At 46.4% G+C, this 23324-nt stretch overlaps 1 protein-coding gene across 3 annotated transcripts in view; it reads right to left on the bottom strand.

Annotated features, from left to right (window-relative positions):
• Positions 1–330: 330 nt before the first annotated feature.
• The window catches only part of NDC80 (NDC80 kinetochore complex component), a 29768-nt gene continuing 6774 nt past the window's right edge, over positions 331–23324 (bottom strand). For all 3 annotated transcript variants that reach the window (XM_075592875.1, XM_075592876.1, XM_075592877.1), the window contains exons 6-17: positions 22519–22621; positions 21678–21764; positions 21061–21154; positions 15253–15359; positions 14005–14149; positions 12327–12532; positions 9157–9309; positions 7481–7570; positions 6031–6123; positions 3112–3242; positions 2551–2653; positions 331–1296 (exon numbers count right to left, since the gene is read on the bottom strand). In XM_075592875.1, the coding sequence (XP_075448990.1) occupies positions 1159–1296; positions 2551–2653; positions 3112–3242; positions 6031–6123; positions 7481–7570; positions 9157–9309; positions 12327–12532; positions 14005–14149; positions 15253–15359; positions 21061–21154; positions 21678–21764; positions 22519–22621 (1450 nt within the window). In that variant the 3' untranslated portion in view covers positions 331–1158. The remainder of the gene's footprint in view (positions 1297–2550; positions 2654–3111; positions 3243–6030; positions 6124–7480; positions 7571–9156; positions 9310–12326; positions 12533–14004; positions 14150–15252; positions 15360–21060; positions 21155–21677; positions 21765–22518; positions 22622–23324) is intronic.

The raw sequence follows: 23324 nt of genomic DNA, 5'->3' as shown, positions 1-23324 counted from the left end.
ATTGGCTGGATGACGTCACATCCGGTTTACTTCCGGTATATCAGTGGCATGCACACGGGTAATGTTACTCTTTGAAAAAGCCCAATCTCTGGGTGAAACGCGTTAGAGGCGCAGGGGTATGCGTCCACCCTCTTTTTAACCATGCTTTATTAAAGGAATTGTTATACAGCACAGTCCAGCTTCAGCAACTTTTTTCTCCTGCTTCGTGGTGCCCGCTGAATTGCCTCTCCTCACCGGAACAGAGGCATATTAATAGCCCCAGCATTGACCGTGAGCTTATGTTGCACAGAGGAGTTCCCTTATGCAATAAAAAAGGTTGTAAATCCAGAATCTAGGTAAAAAACAACAACTTTAATTTTACAAAGGCTAATATATTACACAAACACATCATTTGCAGACTGGGAGGAACACAGATTTAACAGAATATGAAAGAGGTGTACCTTATTTGCAGTGCTGCCATTTACAAACACATAGAAAAGACACACAATGTGAGCTTTTGCAGTGTAATATACAAATGATCACTTTGTGCCTTTGTAGAGAAGGCAAAAATGGTCATGAAATGATTGGCAGCAAGTAGAAGTGTGTGTGTGTGTGTGTGTGTGTGTGTGTCCCACCTCTTATTGCTTTCGGACAAGTAGATATGTAGCAGACGCCCCTGCACGATTTCACATTACGGCCAGTTTTACCGGGAGATATGCAAGTCAATGCCGGCACGAGCTGCGAAACGCGCATATTCGTGCCTTGCCGAGCGTCAAATACATCTGGAAGTTGGGACTGGTTAAAAACGCAACTCCATCGATTAAAAAAAAAAAAAGCAAAACAACTTTATCGGTGTAATAGTCTCCTCTTATATTCTATCACCCAGAAAAAGGGTTTTACCCATTTGTATCTTGTGAAAAATAAATGCTCTCGATTACTCTGGGAACAGAGTAATGATAAACATGTAATAATAATAAAAAAAAATACTTCTATTGGTTTAATAATTTACCCTATAAAAAGGTCTTGATTTATGTTGGTCCTAGGCCTCTCCAAAGAAACAAACAAAACAAACGCACAGCTTGTCGTGTTATGTACAAACTCACAGGTAAAAGAAAGGGACAGATTTGTGCTGCACAGGACAGAGAACAACCCCCCCCCCCTGCTGCTGGCTGAAGAGCTCTAATTCTGGGGAGGGTTCAAGGACTCTGCCTTATTATTATACTTCTCCAAGACTTCTCGCAGATCAACCAACAAATCTTCCTGAGTGAACTCCTCAAAATGTCTCTCCACCTTCAACAGAGTCTCGTCCAGATATTTCTAACCAAGAAAATAAAATAAAAAATACATGTTATATCTTCACTAAAACTTGAAGTCTGAAACACATCAGAACATTTGTTTCTCACTAGAATCGTTTTGATTCTAGTGTTGAGAAATAAAAATCAATGCAAATCCCATGTGGTGCTATCAGTTTGTAGAATGGGCTGGTATAGGTTCTTTTGCAGCTAATGGATACCTACTAATGGAGCACACACAGTAAATAGCATTTTGGAGAAGAAGCGGCTCAGTGAGTAAAGACACTGACTGATAACAATGACCGTGTAAATCAGAGGAACCTGGTTCAATTCCCAGTTTCAGCTCCTTGTGACCTTGGGCAAGTCTCGCTGTGCCTCATGCACCAAAAACAGACCGTAAAAATACCTGTGTGGTGTGTACCATGCACTATACTGTAATTGTGACGCATTTTCAGTCCCATTGGAAGAAAAGCACTATATGAATTAAAGTTGTTATTTATACCAGTATGTATTAAAGCTTTCACAGCTATTAAGAAGCCTCGTGTAAAAAACATGTAATCTCTGCTTTAGACAGAGTAGAATGTATAAATCGTGATAATCATAGAAAGGAGAATTTCACTTCCAATAGGTAACCCTGCTCAGTATCACTACCCATTGTCTGATAGGCTTTGCCATTCTCCCTTTCTTTAAAAAGGTATTCATTGCCCGACACAATTTTTTTTTTATTCCAACCTAAAATCTAGAAACTGGGCTAACCCTCCCTGTATTCCCTACACCGTATCCGAATCTGTTCCACAGGTGCCCCAAACTGGCTTCATTCATTCCATTGTAACGTCAGACGACAAGGATTCTGGGTAATAACAAGGAAATGAGGACAGTGCGTATCACTTTGCTTCCCATTCATTTCTACATGGCCTGTTGCATTACAAAGCTAATAATGAGACAAGGAAGTACAGTATCAGTGGACCTGCTCCAAGACAGCAAAGCGCTTTGATACAGATCCTGAATTGTGAAGATGGTGGTGGTTGCAAACTGGGCAATTATTATGTGGTTGGAACGAATACAATGTATACACAGTGCATGCTCAATTTGACGTCAGTACCCAGAATCCTTGTCTGCAGCCCAACTACTGTTTGAGACAATGGGGCGAATACAGTTTGGGGGACTTGTGGAAGACCCACAGACCCCTGCCATACACAGAGTAAATTGTAGCCATAACAGGTAAATTAGAGACAGTAAAGGTGCCTGACCAAGTACATCACGTGCCAAGAAGACTTACCTCTATAATTTCTATGTGAGTAGCAACTGCATGCAGGACACGACTCAGCTTATTTCCCACTTGCCTCATCTCTTCCTCAGATTGGTGCTCAGCAAGCTGAAGCCTAATACAAGAACACGAGAGCTACGGTGAACACAAGTGCTCACCCTCTAAAGAAAGTATCCTGGGGTCACCTTATACATATCCCTTGTATGTTATCCAACGGGGCCCTTACCTTTCATCAATACACCAAAAACACATGGCAGATCGGCTTTTAAAGTGTCACCTTTTGTGAAAATGTATAGGGGAGAAAAGGGGATTTCTCCACATGGAAAGGACTAGATTATACCCATAAGATGTCCCACTGCACACCGGGCAGCTTCTACAATAAGCATCAGAAGGGAATGTATAGCTCAACTCTTAATGTTCCAACAACCTCAGGCACATAACTGGCCAGAAGTGCTACATGGTGTGATTTAAAGAGGCATAACCACAGAACTAGAGGTACTGAGGGCGTGGGAAATGACGGGCTGTGGTGCAAGCTAATGAAAGTGGTGTTGGTGCTTTCACATGGTCACTCACTGCTGCTTCACTTCCTGAAGCTCTTTCATGGCTTCATCCAGACTCTTGTTGACTCCTGACTCAAGTACCTGCTGGTGTTTCGTCAATGATTCAATCTCGGCGGTCCATTTCTTTTGATCCGCCTCAGCTTCCTGTTAATAGCCCAGGAAAGATATGATGTGCAGGGTTCAGCAAGAAGGTTGTGTGTTTACAGTGACACGGTAACATTTCGCTTCCCATGAAGGTCACCTTTTAAAATGAACTTTCAACAAGCGAGCAAAACTAGACTAAACCGTGTTTGAAAAACAATTGCAAGTGAAGAACATATCTTGGTGTGTAATGCTCAGTTGAACAATATATTCGAAGGAAAAAAAATAATCTATTCAGCATTGAATGGTGTACAAATTCCCTGGATTATATATAAAAATCTATGAGACAAACAGACTTCATTATAGGATCAACATTATTATTTTGAAATTGAAGTGGGACAGACAGTTGGCCCGGGAGTGATAACATGCTCTCTTCTAGTCCAATCACAGCAGCAGATGCCGGCGGGATCACACATCGTTCCTAGAACAGAAGACGTTGACCCTTGGTGGACTGGCTATAAAGGGTTTCCATCACTTTCGCCTGACCAATAAAAGAGACTATTTATTTTTGTCTAAAGTGTGGGAGATATCCCACAGCGATACGTAAATTGGGAGCAATGAAATTGCAGCACTTCCCTTACAAAATGCTCCATGTGCCGAAGCATCGACATAACTTGTAATGCTCAGCGCAAAAAAAGTATCTGACCACGAAGCAGCTCTACAAATATCAGCTGGAGCGACGTCAGCTTTTCTTGCCCAAAACATACAGTAGAAAGTAGTCTAGTTGAATGAGCTTGTATTAGAAATTGTGTCTCTTGACCTGTGGTCTTATAAGCGTCAATAATTGTTGCTGTAAACCATCTTGTTATGCTATGACGGGGCTCAGATTTCTGCTACCCTTCTTTACAACATGATAGCTACTAAAAATATAGCTGTAAAAGCTGGCCATTTATCAGGAGTGGGGGAGGTTGGCACTCAACTTGATACCACTTTATGAACAAGCGATAAGTTCTATTGTGGGCAAAAACTTCTCATCACTGATCCTTGTGGTGGTTTGATGATACAACTGTTCACTAGATTGAACATCAAGGGCTGTCCTTCAAAGGACTTAAAGCTGCAGTTCAGTCTTTTTTTTTTTTTTAAATTTATTTTTTTACTTCAATAGTTTCATGTGTGCAATCTCTTTATTACCTAAAGAACTGTATAGCTGCAGGTCAATTCGTTCTCCATGTATTGATAGGTCGAAATTTGGTGACATAATTAGTGAAGGGATCTGTTTATATTCTGCTTGTCAGTCAGTGGAAGCTCATGAATATTCATGAGCACTCCTGCACTGACAAGTGCTAGAGGGAGGGCAGGGCTGACAAAGGGGTGTGCCAGGGCACGAAGGGGCAGTGCCTTAGCAAATGGCTGTTAAAATAGAATACAAGAAAATTGGTCTTTCAAAGTTGTTGTTTTTTTAAAACAGAAAATGCTAAAAGTATTTTTTCTTACTACAGAACTGATTTATTAAAAAAAAACATACATGCAGGATATTGACTGAACTGCAGCTTTAAGTGATCTTGGATTAAGGTCTTTATCCAAACCTAGTAGGAAGTCCCAAATGAATTGGCAGAAAAAGGTCTCTTCGCTCAAATATTGGGTGATAGGGACCTCAAGGCTACCATTTGCCCTGCATGATCAGTATTGGTGGAGAGCACCCAATCCTTGGCTGGCATCTGTTAACACTTTCCATGAGTATATCAATGGACACATCGTGGAAAGATTGGACACATTTTCCCACCCCCGGATGAATCTTATGTGGTCAGGGGGATAATCTCCAAGGGACAAATCTTCCTGTCCCAAACCGCCATACATTTTCTTGCAATAGTCCCATGTGTCGAGGTGGCCATTGGACATCCTATTGAGAACTTTATTTCCAAATATGGTTTCTAACTCAGAACCGAATAATACTGAACCATCAAACAGGATACTGCATAAATGGCTTCAGCTAAAGGGGCTATCTTAGCCTGAACAGATGATGCCAATGCTCTAACGGCAAGCCCGGTTTTATTGGCATGTTTTTTGTTTTGTTGTTCCTGCTATTAGGTCATGCCCCAGATTGGCTTGCCCCACACTCTTCTGGCTCTGGAAAATGTACCTCCTGACTCCTGACTTCCATGCGAACCACAAACTAAGTGGAGATCACAGAGATTAACTCTCTTCCACTACCACCCCAGAGCCGGATAGGACACGCTACAACTCTGAAGCACTTTGCTTGCACCGATGAGTCTCCACAAGAGGTCCCTCGTATACCAATACACGGGGTGTTCAGTGCAAAGAGAGATTACAAGAGGTTTCCCTCCTTCAGAGGACTTCTGCGAAAGCCTCCATAAAAAGAACCCTTACCTCCCCTCCAAACAAAAAACCCAGAAAAGCAAAAGGAAAGTCTGCCTTCCACCCTACCTTTAGGAAGGACAGAACAGGAGTCAGTGAGGGAACCCTTTAATCACTTCTGCAGAGGCCAAAGCCTTCTGCCTTACCTACAGGGAGGACCTACCATTCCACAGGTATAGGCTTCTGATGGACGCAGAAGAAAATGCATTTTTTTGTTTTTAACTTCCAATATAAAGATTTGATGTGCCCGCACGATTTACAAAATGGACAGCGGGGACATTTGCACACGGCTGGGACGCTTTCCGGTTTATACAACTATTGTATGATAAGGTGGACACAAGAATAGGAGTTTGTTCTTTTTTGAGAATAACGCTCCTGACAAGTGCAGCCAAAGTGGACTCCATGTTCTCAGAAAACTAAGGTCAACACCTTTTTTAACATGGGCGAGACCAGCATCTCTAACACCTGGTCTTACCTCCGCTCTCAGCTGGTAGCCCTCGTCCAACTTCTGGGACTCATTATTGAGAATCTTTACATCGTTCTTCTTTTCTGCCCTCAGAGAATTCAACTACAATAAGAAAGGGCTTTATTGCAAGTGTGCATACAATAATATTCCCTGTGCAGTAACACCCACAGAAAACCATACTTACTATTCAGGCCTTAAATCCATGTATATATTCCAGACAATTGGAATATAGGGTGAAATGTTTTATATCTTAGTGGATTTGCACAACATCAAAAAAATAAAATAATGCATCTAAAGAACACATTTCTTGTTTTAACAACCGATGTAGCAGGATAGAGATGATGAAGACAGAGCTAATAGAGATGAAGATAGAACTGATAGAGATGATGGAAATAGAGCTAGAGATGGAGATAGAGATGATAGCTATGGAGCTATACACACACATACAAATTAGCATTAACTGCAGTGGCTCTGACCCCACTTCATCAAATCAACATAAAATATTGAGTGATAACGCCGTTCCCTAAACTCGCAACAACGTTGGATGTAACCAAGTTTCCCATCAGATTATATGCCTCCCATCAGATTATATGCCTCCCATCAGATTATATGCCTCCCATCAGATTATATGCCTCCCATCAGATTATATGCCTCCCATCAGATTATATGCCTCCCATCAGATTATATGCCTCCCATCAGATTATATGCCTCCCATCAGATTATATGCCTCATTGAAAACCGGTGACATTTGTAGATTCATGGATAGAAATAATTTTTGGGACGTAGGGGCCTATTCATTCGAGTGCAAGAAAGATCTGTGCAAAAATGCCTGGAAAAGGAAAGCAGGCTGACGCGATTATAAGCGTGGGTTCTTGCTGCGGTCAATAAGCATGGTCCGAGATATGACAATTTGAATACGTGCTGGTTCTCACTACCACAGGTAAGCACCAGTCTGGTTTATAAAGGAAAGAGCGAGAAAGACCTACTAATCTCTCTCCATTTAGAACGATGACACTATACAACTTATTGCACGTGTGGCAGGACATGGTTATACACATTCCCACGGCCAAATCGGAAGCCCCCCCCCGGGGAATAAGGATTTAGCAGCTTCCGCAGAAAACATACCAAATTATGGAACATTTGACATGTGTTTGCATGAATTGTCCATGTTAAGGTGACAAAAAATGGCTGTACACACACTTACATTATTTCCCTTTCAAACTGTAGCCATAAAAGACACAGATAATACAAGGAAAGTGTTTATGACGGAGAAAGAAAATATAATTGGAGATTAATATTTAGTAGGCGAGGTTTGTACTAATTTACAAGTACCACCGACGGCTATCAGTGCGAATAGGATCACATTTTAGACAGTGGACCAGTATGGTTGGAGATGGAATGTATCATTGCCAATCCGTTAGCAGTAAGGATGGTCAACTGGGTGCCCCCGAGTGCTTACCTGCTCCATCATGTCTTCTGCTCGGATCTTCTTAGCTGCAGCGTTGCCAATTTGCCCTTCCAAGTGCCGCAGGATTTCTACCAGGGAAGCCTGTATCATAAGTCAATATTTAGATTAAAAACCAAACAACCCCTCTTGAATACAGGTCACTAGATTAAGTGTTACAGGCAAAGACACACACACACACAATATGGATCGGTTGCGCTCCCACAACAGCTGCATTTTGTCTACGTGTATTTAAGGCATCACAGTTTAGAACAGTAAGAGTCCGAAGTACAGGACAACCATAGGAAACCTAAGTCTGCATAGTACAGACAAGGCAGAGTAAGGTGTCAGGTGCATCATGGGGCACTTTTTCCCCAAAGGACCTGCACTTGCCACTAAAGGATGGAAAACTCCATAGCAAACCCCCCCCCCGGTAGCTCATGTTGAAGAGCCAGGATAGAGCGGTGTCCCACAGTCCATGAGACACATTGTGAAGTGCAGGTCCTTCCTGCAGGGGGAAAGTCCACTACAGGTCACATTGGTCCAGCTCTGGGACTCAATGCCACTTTAAGATGTGGAGATGGGGTGCTACAAACACTTGTGTTTGTCGATGAGACTCTGTAGCAACCCTAGTTCACATCTTGAAGTTGCATTGAGTCCCAGAGCTGGACCAACGTGACACACAGGCATCAGGAACATTGTGGGTAAAGACTCGTCACACCATACCTGCCTGCAGGAGAGACCAGATTTGTGATCCACCTTCCCGAGCTATTAATGAGCCTCAGACTATGGACAGTGTGCTCTGCCCCGGTACTACAATGTGTGCCACAGGTGTTTTTGTCAGAGTTTTGAGATCCTGGTCATTATTTTGAAGCAGTCACTGCACACGCCACGTTTCTACCTACATTGCACAGGGCGCTACACGCCTTGATTGTATGGTGCAGACTTTCGGAAGGCCTACAGTTGTGCCATTCTTCAGACTGTGGCCGTTACCTTTGTTTAAAACAATGACCTGGACTCCCATTGAAGACTGACGCAACGCCTGTATGGAGATTAACTGCATTATCTAGAACAGGGGTGCGCACTTTCCCCCCTGCGCCGTCTGCACTCCCCCCTCCTTACCTTGTCTCCGGCGTCAAATGACACAGCGGGATCCCGTGACGTCACATTGCCATGGCAACATGAAGTCACGTGACTCTGCGTCGGCAAGGGAAGTTACAGAGGCCTCACGTGATCTTCCGGCATCTAATTTAAATGCCTTGGGGAAGAGCGCTGGGCCTCTGTAACCGCTGCACCCCCCCATGAAAATCTCCCGCCCCATCAATATGCGAACCCCTGATCTATAGGACACGTGACTAAGTTTGGAAATTCAAATGGGAGCACCTTTAATTTTCCATGAAAACACACACACACACACACACACACACACACACACACACACACACACACACACACACACCGCGTAGTTACCTGAACAGCGGCAAAATACAATCCCCTTACGGATGTTTGGTGGACGTCTTCAGTTACTTGTTGCTTCACTTTAGTACACAACATAAAGATCTAGGTCTTGCTCTATTTTAATGCTTTTCATTAAGCATGTCTTCACTTCCGGTGTTTATTGGGGTGGACACACACACACACACACACACACACACACACACACACACACCAGCATCAATAACTACACTTACATTAATCATGCTTCTGTTGGGGGCCGAACTGCCCTGCTCACTGTCAAGGTTACACTGGATCTGGAAGTCAAAGCCATTGGCATTCTGCGCATTTGAAGGAATCAGCCTCAGTTTTCGAGCCACCTTGTGGAACTCTGCAAGTTGTGTTTCAACCTGTGGAAACAAAATGTAAAATATCTTACACAACATAACGCAGATTTTTACACCCAATAGTCCAACTTCTAAGTGGTAAAAGCCGCTTCTAAAACAAGTTGTTTTTTTTTACTAGACTAAGAGGAACATAAAACGAAGTTCTGTATTATAAACGTAATCTCTTCCCACTTCCAGGACGTTCTGCATTATAAACGTAATCTCTTCCCACTTCCAGGAAGTTCTGCATTATAAACGTAATCTCTTCCCACTTCCAGGAAGTTCTGTATTATAAACGTAATCTCTTCCCACTTCCAGGAAGTTCTGTATTATAAACGTAATCTCTTCCCACTTCCAGGACGTTCTGTATTATAAACGTAATCTCTTCCCACTTCCAGGAAGTTCTGTATTATAAACATAATCTCTTCCCACTTCCAGGAAGTTCTGTATTATAAACGTAATCTCTTCCCACTTCCAGGACGTTCTGTATTATAAACGTAGTCTCTTCCCACTTCCAGGAAGTTCTGTATTATAAACGTAATCTCTTCCCACTTCCAGGACGTTCTGTATTATAAACGTAATCTCTTCCCACTTCCAGGAAGTTCTGTATTATAAACGTAATCTCTTCCCACTTTCAGGAAGTTCTGTATTATAAACGTAATCTCTTCCCACTTCCAGGAAGTTCTGTATTATAAACGTAATCTCTTCCCACTTCCAGGAAGTTCTGTATTATAAACGTAATCTCTTCCCACTTTCAGGAAGTTCTGTATTATAAACGTAATCTCTTCCCACTTCCAGGAAGTTCTGTATTATAAACGTAATCTCTTCCCACTTCCAGGAAGTTCTGTATTATAAACGTAATCTCTTCCCACTTCCAGGAAGTTCTGTATTATAAACGTAATCTCTTCCCACTTCCAGGACGTTCTGTATTATAAACGTAATCTCTTCCCACTTCCAGGAAGTTCTGTATTATAAACGTAATCTCTCCCCACTTCCAGGAAGTTCTGTATTATAAACGTAATCTCTCCCCACTTCCAGGACGTTCTGTATTATAAACGTAATCTCTTCCCACTTCCAGGAAGTTCTGTATTATAAACGTAATCTCTTCCCACTTCCAGGAAGTTCTGTATTATAAACGTAATCTCTTCCCACTTCCAGGAAGTTCTGTATTATAAACGTAATCTCTTCCCACTTCCAGGAAGTTCTGTATTATAAACGTAATCTCTTCCCACTTTCAGGAAGTTCTGTATTATAAAGGTAATCTCTTCCCACTTCCAGGAAGTTCTGTATTATAAACGTAATCTCTTCCCACTTCCAGGAAGTTCTGTATTATAAACGTAATCTCTTCCCACTTCCAGGAAGTTCTGTATTATAAACGTAATCTCTTCCCACTTTCAGGAAATTCTGTATTATAAACGTAATCTCTTCCCACTTCCAGGAAGTTCTGTATTATAAACGTAATCTCTTCCCACTTCCAGGAAGTTCTGTATTATAAACGTAATCTCTTCCCACTTCCAGGAAGTTCTGTATTATAAACGTAATCTCTTCCCACTTCCAGGAAGTTCTGTATTATAAACGTAATCTCTTCCCACTTCCAGGAAGTTCTGTATTATAAACGTAATCTCTTCCCACTTCCAGGAAGTTCTGTATTATAAACGTAATCTCTTCCCACTTCCAGGAAGTTCTGTATTATAAACGTAATCTCTTCCCACTTCCAGGACGTTCTGTATTATAAACGTAATCTCTTCCCACTTCCAGGAAGTTCTGTATTATAAACGTAATCTCTCCCCACTTCCAGGAAGTTCTGTATTATAAACGTAATCTCTCCCCACTTCCAGGACGTTCTGTATTATAAATGTAATCTCTTCCCACTTCCAGGAAGTTCTGTATTATAAACGTAATCTCTTCCCACTTCCAGGAAGTTCTGTATTATAAACGTAATCTCTTCCCACTTCCAGGAAGTTCTGTATTATAAACGTAATCTCTTCCCACTTCCAGGACGTTCTGTATTATAAACGTAATCTCTTCCCACTTCCAGGAAGTTCTGTATTATAAAAGTAATCTCTTCCACTTCCAGGAAGTTCTGTATTATAAACGTAATCTCTTCCCACTTCCAGGAAGTTCTGTATTATAAACGTAATCTCTTCCCACTTCCAGGAAGTTCTGTATTATACACGTAATCTCTTCCACTTCCAGGAAATTCTGTATTATAAACGTAATCTCTTCCCACTTCCAGGACGTTCTTGTTGTATAGTCCCAGTTATCCCATTCTTACATATTTCCACATAGTTATCTTGACAATCCTAAAACTATTAAAAAGTTCAGCCTGTTTCCCGTTATTTTTCTATTTAACGGTGATCGGTTAGACTTATGCAGGTGTGTGATAAACGGCACCACAAAAACCCTGTAAAATTCATACCGCAGAATAGCGCTATACATTTTTACAGCTAGCTAGATTGATGTATTTTATCTACAGCCATTACTGCTGTATCCGAGCACAAAACAAAGTTGCTCTAGAATCAATGACCAGATTCAAACAACTAACAAATCTGTGGTGGAACTTTACATGTCGCTAGATAAGGAACACTCACCTAAAATACAAATAGGGGGCAAGTTAATTCTTTGCATAGGTGAGAAGACAGGCTGTTAAACTATGGAGGAATCCCAGGCTAAAGACTTCACCTAACAAGAAGCACAGCATAGTCAGGAGCTCTGTTGTATGCTTAAGGGCTCTATTATACCAGATGCCGCCGAGCGGCATCTTGATTATACCAGGGAAACGGCAAAGCGGAGACAGGGAGACGTGGCCTTGAGCGGTTCACCCTCATTGGCTGGAACCACTCATGTGACGTGGCGTCACCAGCCAAGAACAAATCTGAGGATCACGCCAGGAGACAGCCGCCCTGCAGCTCCACGCGGCGCACACGCCACAACAGGTATAAGCGCTGCTATTGTTTTTTTAATGTTTTTCAGGCGTGCAATACCTAATAAATAATTGGCCGGGATATTATTTCTGAGCATACAGTAACAAGGTGACATACGGATTCTTTGCCTTTTGCATATTTCAGCTCCTCGCTCCACAGATGCCGTTTGTCCTCGTCGAGATCTTTCGTTAGCTTGTTTATGGTTTGCTGCAACTCATTCTCCTCATATTTTATTCTCTCAATATCTGCCACCGAGTATTTCTGGTTATCCAAGATGTTCTTCAGACTGAGGTGTTCCTGCTTCATTGCTTCAAATTCTAGTTCTGTTATATACAAGGGAGGGGGGGAGGAGGGAACGAAAAAACAAAAACACGTGAAGAATTCTTCTTAAGGAAACTTCTAGAAGCTAAATCTTCCTGGGAAAGTGTCTCTTGCTCAGGAAGAATTCATCTGCGACAATAAGATCTAAATACAACATGTCCTGTCAGCAACAAAGGGCAGAAACCTGTAATGTTAAACTAAAGTCATGGTTACTAACGGCAGAGATAAAAGACAAACATTTGTTAAACCAGATATTTTATTAATAAAGTTAAATAACTTTAGAGATTCTGAGGTAGGCAGAATAAGAGGTGTATATATAAATTAGTATGCTGCATAAAAAGTGATCCAATGAAGGTAGAATAGCGCAACGTGATACACCCCACCTAGTACCAAGTTATAAAATCACCACAAATAACCCTCAAAAAAATGGATAGGAATTAGTGCCCAATTCTAAAACAGTTTCCTGAAGATAAAGTCTCTTCAGTAATTTCTTCAGATACGGATAATTCAAACTCTGGTGTTCAGCTTGGTTATGGCTGCTTGCCGCTCTCAGAGGAGGGGGACCCCATACTTTTATTATGCATAAACATGGAGAAACAAGAACGGCAAAAACGCCCCGAGTATAATTCCCTTACACCGATAGAAAATCCGTATTGCACTTACAAACGGAGAAAATAAAGGTGCAGTCGCAGATTTAGGGCGATGTGCGGGGCGTGTTTCATGCGCTGTCTGGCTGTCCCATTTGTTCAGGTGACGCAGAGGCGACATCAGGAGAACGACGGCTCGGGCACATCTCGGCGGTGGAGACCCCCGGACAGCGCCTCAAATAAAACGGGCCCTACACATCCCTGGAAACGTGCGGCCACGCCTTGATTTTGAATCAACGTGTAAGTGCGATACATACCGGATTTCAGCCTTTATATGGGTTACAACGGAGTTATTTGCGATTTGCACTTTCTGGTTTCTCCACAGTTAATAAGATACCCTTATGGATATCCAGCACCGAGCCAATTTTGATATTTCTCCCATTAAGTAATATACATTTTTTCGCTAGACAGCGACACAGAGAAAAGCCAGGCATGTTTTTCAGTGCTATAAAAATACACTTTCTAGAGGGATACAGCATGACGAAAAATATGAAAAAAGGAAATACAAACCCCCCCCCTCACCCTCCCAACCTTGAATGCTTAAAACTCTTTGGGGAGGTAATGGGAGAAAAACCACCCCAGTGTCCGCTTCCAAAGATGTCACTCGGGGTTACGGGAGCGTCACATCCACCACACCACACATTGTAGCAGATATGTGCGCGGTGTTCAACCTCGCGCTTACAAAACAAGATGGCATTTGGAATCAGCCGACTGTTACAGTGAGCAAGTAATCTTGTCCTGCTATCCACTGTGACGAGCCCAATTGCCCCTTCATTTGCACTGCATTAAACTAGCAACGAAAGTGGCAACACTTAAACATGCCTCACCTATGGTCTCCAGATCTTCTGTGATGCTGTTAACCCGCTGGCCCAGCATCGCCGAGTGAGACTCCAAATCGGTGAGGTAGTTCTGGTATTTCTGAATATCCGCTTGCAGTGAGACTTTCACCTTTCTCATAGAGGCCAAGCGATCCTGAAACCAGGAACATGTGTTTAAACGGATCACAAAGGTCATTTTAGTCTATCGGTTCAAAGTGCAGAAATTCAAAAGAATTCATTCTAGTTTTAAAAAGCAGCACAAAAAAGGTCTCACAGGGACCACGGCCGTTTACACAAACATGCGGCAATTTGATCAGTTATGGTAAAATATGGTTAGTGATGACTTGGGAAGCAATGTGTCTTCACACGAACAATGTTATGAACAGAAAATGTGCTGTTTGTAGAGGCTACATTGCTTTCTACCTGGACTATGGCTAGACCGCCGATTGTCACGCGCGTTCAGCATTTCACCAACGTTACTTTGCAAGTGCCGAGTAAAACACTTTCCGTGACAGCTCATGCTCTATGGGGAGAGGTGACTGTCCCCATAAAATACTCTCAGGACACGTCTTGTATAACAATATCTAACAGTGCTGTCAAATAAAAACCCGCTGGGGCTAAAAACCGAGCGGTAAGGCCACTTAAATATATAGTTTGTTCCTTGTTTTCTTATCCATTTTAAAGTTTGATTACAATATGTAAAATATGAATTTGCTTTACAATTCTCCAAGAGGATTAGGCCTCGGCCAGGCAGGGAACGGGCGCTCGTGCGCTGCCCCCGATTCGTGGCCGGCAAGGCGCGCGCTCGTCTGGGGGCGCGGCCACGACGTCACGGAGCTGGTTCGCCCTCATTGGGCGAACCGCTCACGTGACACGCGTGCGAGCGGCAAATTCAAATTTGCTTGCTCTGAGCGCCGAGCGGGCACAGGCGCTTGCTCACGCTGGCCACACACATTGCCGCAATGTGATTCACCATGGCCAGCATGAGCGCGCCCGCCAGCTCAGCGCCACCCTGGACGAGGCCTTCGTTGCCATTTTAAAAGCCCGTTAAGGTACAGACAGCTCTGAATGCTGTGTCAAAATGACAAGATAAAGAATTGCTGATAAAGTTGCATAAACCAAACGGATTTTCAAAGAAAAATACACGGGGGAGATGCCCTTATATACCGCTTGTTTTATGCATAAAACAGACAGTTGCAGTTTGAATGAATATTGCAGGAATGATAAAGAACTGGCAGAGAAAAGACGTTTACTAACTGGTTCGTGTTCCTTCTCTTTCTCCAGTCTGTCTATCTCTTCCGCCAGTCTCCTGCTTTCTGCTTGAAGAGATTCCAAATGGGTCTCATCCACCAAGTAGAACTTCTCTGGAAAAGAACAAAACCACCATTTAGAAAAGCACAAAATCAGCTTTGGGCACAAATGCTATTTCCACGAGGATGCCACCATGTAGCTTACTTCTTGTCTACATCTTGAAGGTCTATTCATAGTAACAAAGGAGGGAGAGGAAGTATGATACCTTTTATTGGACCAACAAGTAGATGATATGTTACAAGGTTTCTAACCACTCAGGGAGGAAGGAAGGAAGGATGGATATAAAGAAGGTATCATACCCTCTCCTTTGTTACTACATGGAAGAAAGGATCAACATGGCTTCACACCCTTCTTTGCCTTCGGTAACAAACCGTAACTGAAAAATACATGCTAGTCAGATAAAGCAGTATATACCCCAAATACAGCTTATGAAAATGCAATTCCAATTTATAGAAGCCCTATTGGTCCTGAAGAAATGTAGATTTGTTATAGGCCGTGATACCTTTTCGGTGACCGAAGGTTGTCAGATTAAATTGTATTGTACAGTACAGAGCTTTTAAAACCTCATATGTTTCTTCTTCAAATGTACAGTAGACTAAGAAACCAGAGGTTTGGAAAGGCCTGTACACTAGTATAGATGGAAGGTAATAAAGCATCATTTTGCCACTGTATATAAAGCCATAACATACTAGGCGTGGTCTTACAGAGTATGGTTTTGGGCAGGTTCAGAAACTCATTATGGAACTGGAAGTGCAGGTATCAGCCACGGAAATATTAATACGGCAGGGTAGAATTTCCTCTATCCAAATGAACATTAGCAAAGAGGCGTGTAAGGCGGGGAGGGGGGGGGTATGATAACTATTCACAAATACATTGAAGGTCAATACAAGAAACTTTCAAGAAAACCTTTTAAGGACAGTACGGACAGCTCATCCCTTGAGATTGAAGGCACAGATTTCTCTAGCAAAGGGCAAGTGTAAGGGAAGTTAAAATGTGGGATTTACTACCCATAGTGACGGATTGCAGATACGGTACATGGGTTTTTTTACGAACAAAAGTTAGGCTTAAATAGGAAGAGCATTGTTACAGGGACAAGTCTGATAGACAGTCAGGTCAGGAAGGATTCCGCCCCCTTTATAAAAGATAGAATACACACACACACACACACACTTCAACAAAAAGAAAGAACTCAATAGACTTTTCCCCCAAAGCGAATCGATTATATAACTACAGATGTAGCGTTATTGCACCTGCTGAAGCGCAAGTGTTGTATATCTGTGTAGAGGTGCTGTGTATGTGTGTGTGTATAGAGCTCCAGTGTGTGTGTCAGTGTCGGCAGCAGTGTTTATGGGTGTAGCAGCAGAGTTTGTGTGTGTAGAGCTGCTGTGCTGTGTTGTGTGTGTAGAGCTGCTGTGTTGTGAGTGTAGAGGAGGTCCTGTGTTGTGTCTAGAGCTCCAGTGTGTGTGTGTGTGTGTGGTGTGCATGGAGCTGCTGTGTGTAGAGGTGCTGTGTTTGTGGTGTGCTGTTGTGTGTAGCAGCAGTTTGTGTGTGTGTGTGTGTGTGTGTGTGTGTGTGTGTGTGTGTGTGTGTGTGTGTACACAGAGGGGCGGCAGTGTGTGATATAGATATCTGCAGTGTAAGCTTATATAGAGGTGGTTTCATGTATTTACCATTTTATTTTAATAAAAAAATCTATTTAACTATACAAAAGTGTCTATTATTTATGAAAAAAGCCTACATTTATCCCAGGCCTGCACAACATACGGCCCGCGACGGCCCCCCTTCACGGGTAAGGAAAGAAGGCGCGCGCGGCCGCATGCTGTATGCAGCGGTGCGCAAACTGGGGGGGTGCAGGCTGCGTGCGGGGAAGCCTGGGGGCGGGCAGAGCTGTGCACGGGCGGCCAGAAGCTCACAAGCTCCGTGCTGCTGCTCCCTGTGTGATCTCTGCCTGCAGCGGGGGCGGGGCCTTCCCTGCGCGCACACAGCCCCTCCCGGGGGCGGGGCCTTCCCTGCACACACACAGCCCCATCTCCTCCTCCTGTCCCAGTACTCAGCCGCACATGGGGGACTGCAGCAGGGGCGGGGCCTTCCCTGCGCACACGCAGCCCCTCCTCCTCCTGTCCCAGTACTCAGCCGCACATGGGGGACTGCAGCAGGGGCGGGGCCTTCCCTGCACACACACAGCCCCTCCTCCTCCTCCTGTCCCAGTACTCAGCCGCACATGGGGGACTGCAGCAGGGGCGGGGCCTTCCCTGCGCACACGCAGCCCCTCCTCCTCCTGTCCCAGTACTCAGCCGCACATGGGGGACTGCAGCAGGGGCGGGGCCTTCCCTGCACACAGCCCCTCCCGGGGGTGGGGCCTTCCCTGCACACACACAGCCTCTCCTCCTCCTGTCCCAGTACTCAGCCGCACATGGGGGACTGCAGCGGGGGCGGGGCCTTCCCTGCGCACACACAGCCCCTCCTCCTCCTGTCCCAGTACTCAGCCGCACATGGGGGACTGCAGCGGGGGCGGGGCCTTCCCTGCGCACACACAGCCCCTCCTCCTGTCCCAGTACTCAGCCGCACATGGGGGACTGCAACGGGGGCGGGGCCTTCCCTGCGCACACACAGCCCCTCCTCCTGTCCCAGTACTCAGCCGCACATGGGGGACTGCAGCGGGGGCGGGGCCTTCCCTGCGCACACACAGCCCCTCCTCCTCCTCCTGTCCCAGTACTCAGCCGCACATGGGGACTGCAGCGGGGGCGGGGCCTTCCCTGCGCGCACACAGCCCCTCCTCCTCCTCCTGTCCCAGTACTCAGCCGCACATGGGGACTGCAGCGGGGGCGGGGCCTTCCCTGCGCACACACAGCCCCTCCTCCTCCTCCTGTCCCAGTACTCAGCCGCACATGGGGGACTGCAGCGGGGGCGGGGCCTTCCCTGCACACACACAGCCCCTCCTCCTCCTGTCCCAGTACTCAGCCGCACATGGGGGACTGCAGCGGGGGCGGGGCCTTCCCTGCGCACACACAGCCCCTCCTCCTCCTGTCCCAGTACTCAGCCGCACATGGGGGACTGCAGCGGGGGCGGGGCCTTCCCTGCGCACACACAGCCCCTCCTCCTCCTCCTGTCCCAGTACTCAGCCGCACATGGGGGACTGCAGCGGGGGCGGGGCCTTCCCTGCGCACACACAGCCCCTCCTCCTCCTCCTGTCCCAGTACTCAGCCGCACATGGGGGACTGCAGCGGGGGCGGGGCCTTCCCTGCGCACACACAGCCCCTCCTCCTTCTCCTGTCCCAGTACTCAGCCGCACATGGGGGACTGCAGCGGGGGCGGGGCCTTCCCTGCGCACACACAGCCCCTCCTCCTCCTGTCCCAGTACTCAGCCGCACATGGGGGACTGCAGCGGGGGCGGGGCCTTCCCTGCGCACACACAGCCCCTCCTCCTCCTCCTGTCCCAGTACTCAGCCGCACATGGGGGACTGCAGCGGGGGCGGGGCCTTCCCTGCGCACACACACAGCCCCTCCTCCTCCTCCTGTCCCAGTACTCAGCCGCACATGGGGGACTGCAGCGGGGGCGGGGCCTTCCCTGCACACACACAGCCCCTCCTCCTCCTGTCCCAGTACTCAGCCGCACATGGGGGACTGCAGCGGGGGCGGGGCCTTCCCTGCACACACACAGCCCCTCCTCCTCCTCCTCCTGTCCCAGTACCCAGCCGCACATGGGGGACTCCAGCGGGGGCGGGGCCTTCCCTGCACACACACAGCCCCTCTTCCTCCTCCTCCTGTCCCAGAACTCAGCCGCACATGGCAGCAAGCTTAGGCCTAGGACATAGTAGAATCAGCATCGCTGAGGCGGGCTGAGCCGCGCTGAACAGATGCACAAAGCCCCTGCATCTGTAATCAGCGCGGCTATAGTTTCTCCCTCCGCATGCGTGCTGATGCGTGCGGAGGCTGAGAAAATCAGGACAGGCAGGTTTGAAATTTTGCCGCTTGGGGGAGCGGAGGAGCGGTCACGTGACCGCTACCATTCAATGGGGGTGCAGCTGGCATTTTACCTACTGTGTTGGTGTTCTGAGATAGCAGAGCCACCAGACAGAGTAGAGGCAGCACAGACGTGTGTATGTGTGTGTGTGTGTGTGTGTGTGTGTGTGTGTATGTATGTGTGTATATATATATATATGTGTGTATATATATATGTGTGTGTGTGTGGGGTGTGTGTGGTGTGTGCTGTGTGTGTGTGGTGTGTGTGATGTGTGAGAATATATTTATCAAAGTTGCACAATGTTAATAAATAATTTATTCTCACAACATGTCTTTTTTTAATTTTTAAAATATTATATAACACACACACACACACACACACACACACACACACACACACACACACACACACACACAGTTACCCAATGACACACACACATACACACTGACAGCTACCAAGTGACACACACACACACACACAGTGATACCCGCCTCCCAAGCGCGCTTGCCGTCTCCTCTGCCAGGACAGCAAAAAGCTCCTGGTAGAGCGAGCGGCAGCAAGCAAGAGCGAGCAGCAGCACCAAATTCTTTACTATGTCCCAGGCCTTATAGTGAAAGTAAGTGAGCAGGCGTGAGAGTGAGGGAGAGGGGGGGAGGGGAAGAGCGTGTCATATTGAGGGGAGGGGGAGAGCGTGTCATATTGAGGGGAGGGGGAGAGCGTGTCATATTAAGGGGAGGGGGAGAGCGTGTCATATTAAGGGGAGGGGGAGAGCGTGTCATATTGGGGGGAGGGGGAGAGTGTGTCATATTGGGGGGAGGGGGAGAGTGTCATATTGAGGGGAGGGGGAGAGTGTGTCATATTGAGGGGAGGGGGAGAGTGTGTCATATTGAGGGGAGGGGGAGAGTGTCATATTGAGAGGAGGGGGGAGAAGAGAGACTGGGGGGGGGGGGGATGCCGACTTGGGGGGGGGGATGCTGACGTTGACTTGGGGGGGATGCTGACTTGGGGGGGGTGCTAACATGGAATGGGCTGGGGGGATGTGGAGGGGGTATTGTGTGTTTGAAGTGGAGGGGGGTATTGTGTGTTTGATGTGGAGAGATGGGGGTATGAGAGATAGATGGGGAGTATCGTAAAGGTTGGTAGTGAGGGGTTCTGGGGGAGATATGAGGATGATGATGATGATGATAGGTTCTGGAGGAGAGATGATGATTTTACCCGTGGGGCCCAAATTTTTTTTCCTTGGAGCAGTTCGGCCCTTCTCACTTTACGAGTTGGGCAGGCCTGATTTAGCCTATAATAATAATAATCCCCTCAGAACAGGGCATTAATGGACAATAATGCTCTGGCTGGGTTAAAGTCACTCGGCTTCGCCTCGGGCCTTCAACTCTTCCAGCCAGGGCATTATTGGCCAGTAATGCCCTGTTCTTCAGGGACTATTACTTAATTACAGACCCATACGGTAGACATCGTAGCAATGCGTCAATTAACAGCAGAGTCAATTCCCGCGTCAAGTAAAAAAAACATTGCATCTGGTAATTGTTACCGCAATCTTGATGGCTTAGGTGAGAATATTATGGCGAGTGATCTGTGTGCAGAGTGCCCTGAGAATAGATAGCGGAAGGATAGAGGAAAGGAGTCACGGGAGATGGAAGACGGACGAGTAAAATCACATTTATTTAAGCAGTGTTTAGCCAGTTCTACATCCGCCCAGCGCAGAATAATGTAAAGGCCGCGTGACTCCTCTCCCCGTCGCACTGCCGTCACCTGGGCACTAGAAACGCAATACTTACTGAGCTTGGAGCACATGTCGGTGTCGTACTCCGTAAAGGTGTCATTCCCGTCCATGAAACGGTCATAGCACTTCGCCGAATATTCCAGAAACAGCTGCGATGAAATAAAACAACTTTATACAGGACCGAAAATCTGCAAATCCGTGCCCTGAAAACAGGCAGAATAAGCACCAAACTAAAGTAACACAGGTGCACACAGCTAAGCAATGAGCCCCATGTGCAACGTAACCCCAATATGGGAAAACTGCGCTTCTAATGGTCCATCAATGTAACGTGAAATGAGTTCTCTCGCCTTCTAAATTAAGGGTTTGGTGCCGCGCCTGTTTAAAGAAACATCCAATTACCTCGTGTGATCTCAACACAGGATTCCTTTCCAATTTGGCCAATGTATCAGGGATTATTCTACTGCAGGGCGGCAAACTCCAGGCCTCAAGAGCTACCAACAGGTCAGGATATCCCTGCTTCAGCACAGGTGGCTCAATCAGTGACTGTCTTCGACGAAGCCACCTGTGCTGAAGCAGGGATAGCCTGAAAACCTGACCTGTTGGTGGCCCTTGAGGACTACACTTTGCCACCCCGGCTCTACAGTATATTAAATATTGATTAGACTACTTCACCTTGTTGTTGTCAATGCCGTTTTCACTCTGTTCTCCCACCTGGGGCTCTTCGAACACCTGCTCGTCGCCCGTCAGGGTACAGCACAACTAATATGGGACGGAGGAAAACAAAAGAAGGAAAGGATGAGACCTAGTAAGAGATTTTGATTAGGGAAAAGATTGGTCTCTCCAGCTACAAGAAGTTGATGACTAAAGCCGCGTCCATACTCCGCCCGACACGAACAAAAAGGTCGTACCTCAACGAGGACAGCAATAGAGCGCGTGACGGCGCGCGCAGAACGGACAGAAGGCTGTACCTCTATGAGGCAGGCCATAGAACGCGCGGCTGCGTCGCGTGGGCGGTTCAACCAATGGGGGCAACGCCTCCCCGTCGTCATGGCTCACAGGCCACAAATCACACGGACATGCACTCCCTCCCGTGCCAACTATATCCGCGGCCTAAACCATGCGGTACTGGAGGTAAACAAAAAAAGTCACGCAAATACTCATACATGCTACATACAAACAGGAAGTGATGCGCTAACCTCCCCTGCAGCAACGCATGCTTCCTTCAGCTCCAACGCTGGGTTTGCCTAACCTCTTTCCCCCAGCGTTGTAATATTACTGAACACTACTCGCCTGCACCCGTGCCCCTGTCTGCAGGCTTATATTGTGAGTCACTAGACAAGGGGTGGAACCCCAGTCCTCAAGACTGGTCAGGTTTTAAACATATCCCTGCTTCAGCACAGGAGGCTCAAAGACTAAGCTGCCTATGCTGAAGCAGGGATATCCCGAATTCCCCCCCCCCCCCCCCCCCCCACCAGCACTACTGTCTGAGAGATGGAATAATGATTAACAATACCTTAACACAGTCTATTAACCAAACCAGGGCTGAGACGATCTGTGGCCAGGTGTGTGGCGCCCCAACGGTATACATGGAGCTTTTTGACAAGACGAAGGGATACCTGCGGAGATAGAAGGTACAGCACCACAATCACACATGCACGGTGTCTTACTTTACACAACGGGAGACCATCGCATGTTCCTGCTCACATGGAGATGTTCGCAGTAAATAACAGATGTCTGTAGGACGCAGTAGCCCACAAACATCCAAATATATAAACAAACAAACACTGGTCTGTCTGCTGGGAGTTATTAAGTGGCTGGTTGGGCCCTACTGCACAAAAAGTCCTATTAGCATGATTGCGAAATCCTGTGCTTGGCGCCCAGCTGGAGCCATCGCCCCACTAATGAACAACCCCTCTCTGGTACCGTTTGTTAGTAGAGATGGGCGACACGTTCAAATTCCGTTCCGCGGAACTTCCCGGGCTTCCCGCTCATAATCCGTTCCGCGGAACTTCCCGCTCATAATCCGTTCCGCGGAACTTCCCGCTCATAATCCGTTCCGCGGAACTTCCCGCTCATAATCCGTTCCGCGGAACTTCCCGCTCATAATCCGTTCCGCGGAACTTCCCGCTCATAATCCGTTCCGCGGAACTTCCCGGGCTTTCCGCTCAAAATCCGTTCCGCGGAACTTCCCGGGCTTTCCGCTCATAATCCGTTCCGCGGAACTTCCCACTCATAATCCGTTCGGCGGAACTTCCCGGGCTTTCCGCTCAAAATCCGTTCGGCGGAACTTCCCGGGCTTTCCGCTCAAAATCCGTTCAG

This window comes from Ascaphus truei, chromosome 3 (genome assembly GCF_040206685.1).
Source record: "Ascaphus truei isolate aAscTru1 chromosome 3, aAscTru1.hap1, whole genome shotgun sequence".
NCBI lineage: Eukaryota > Metazoa > Chordata > Amphibia > Anura > Ascaphidae > Ascaphus > Ascaphus truei.
This window is presented reverse-complemented; position numbering and strand designations above follow the sequence as displayed.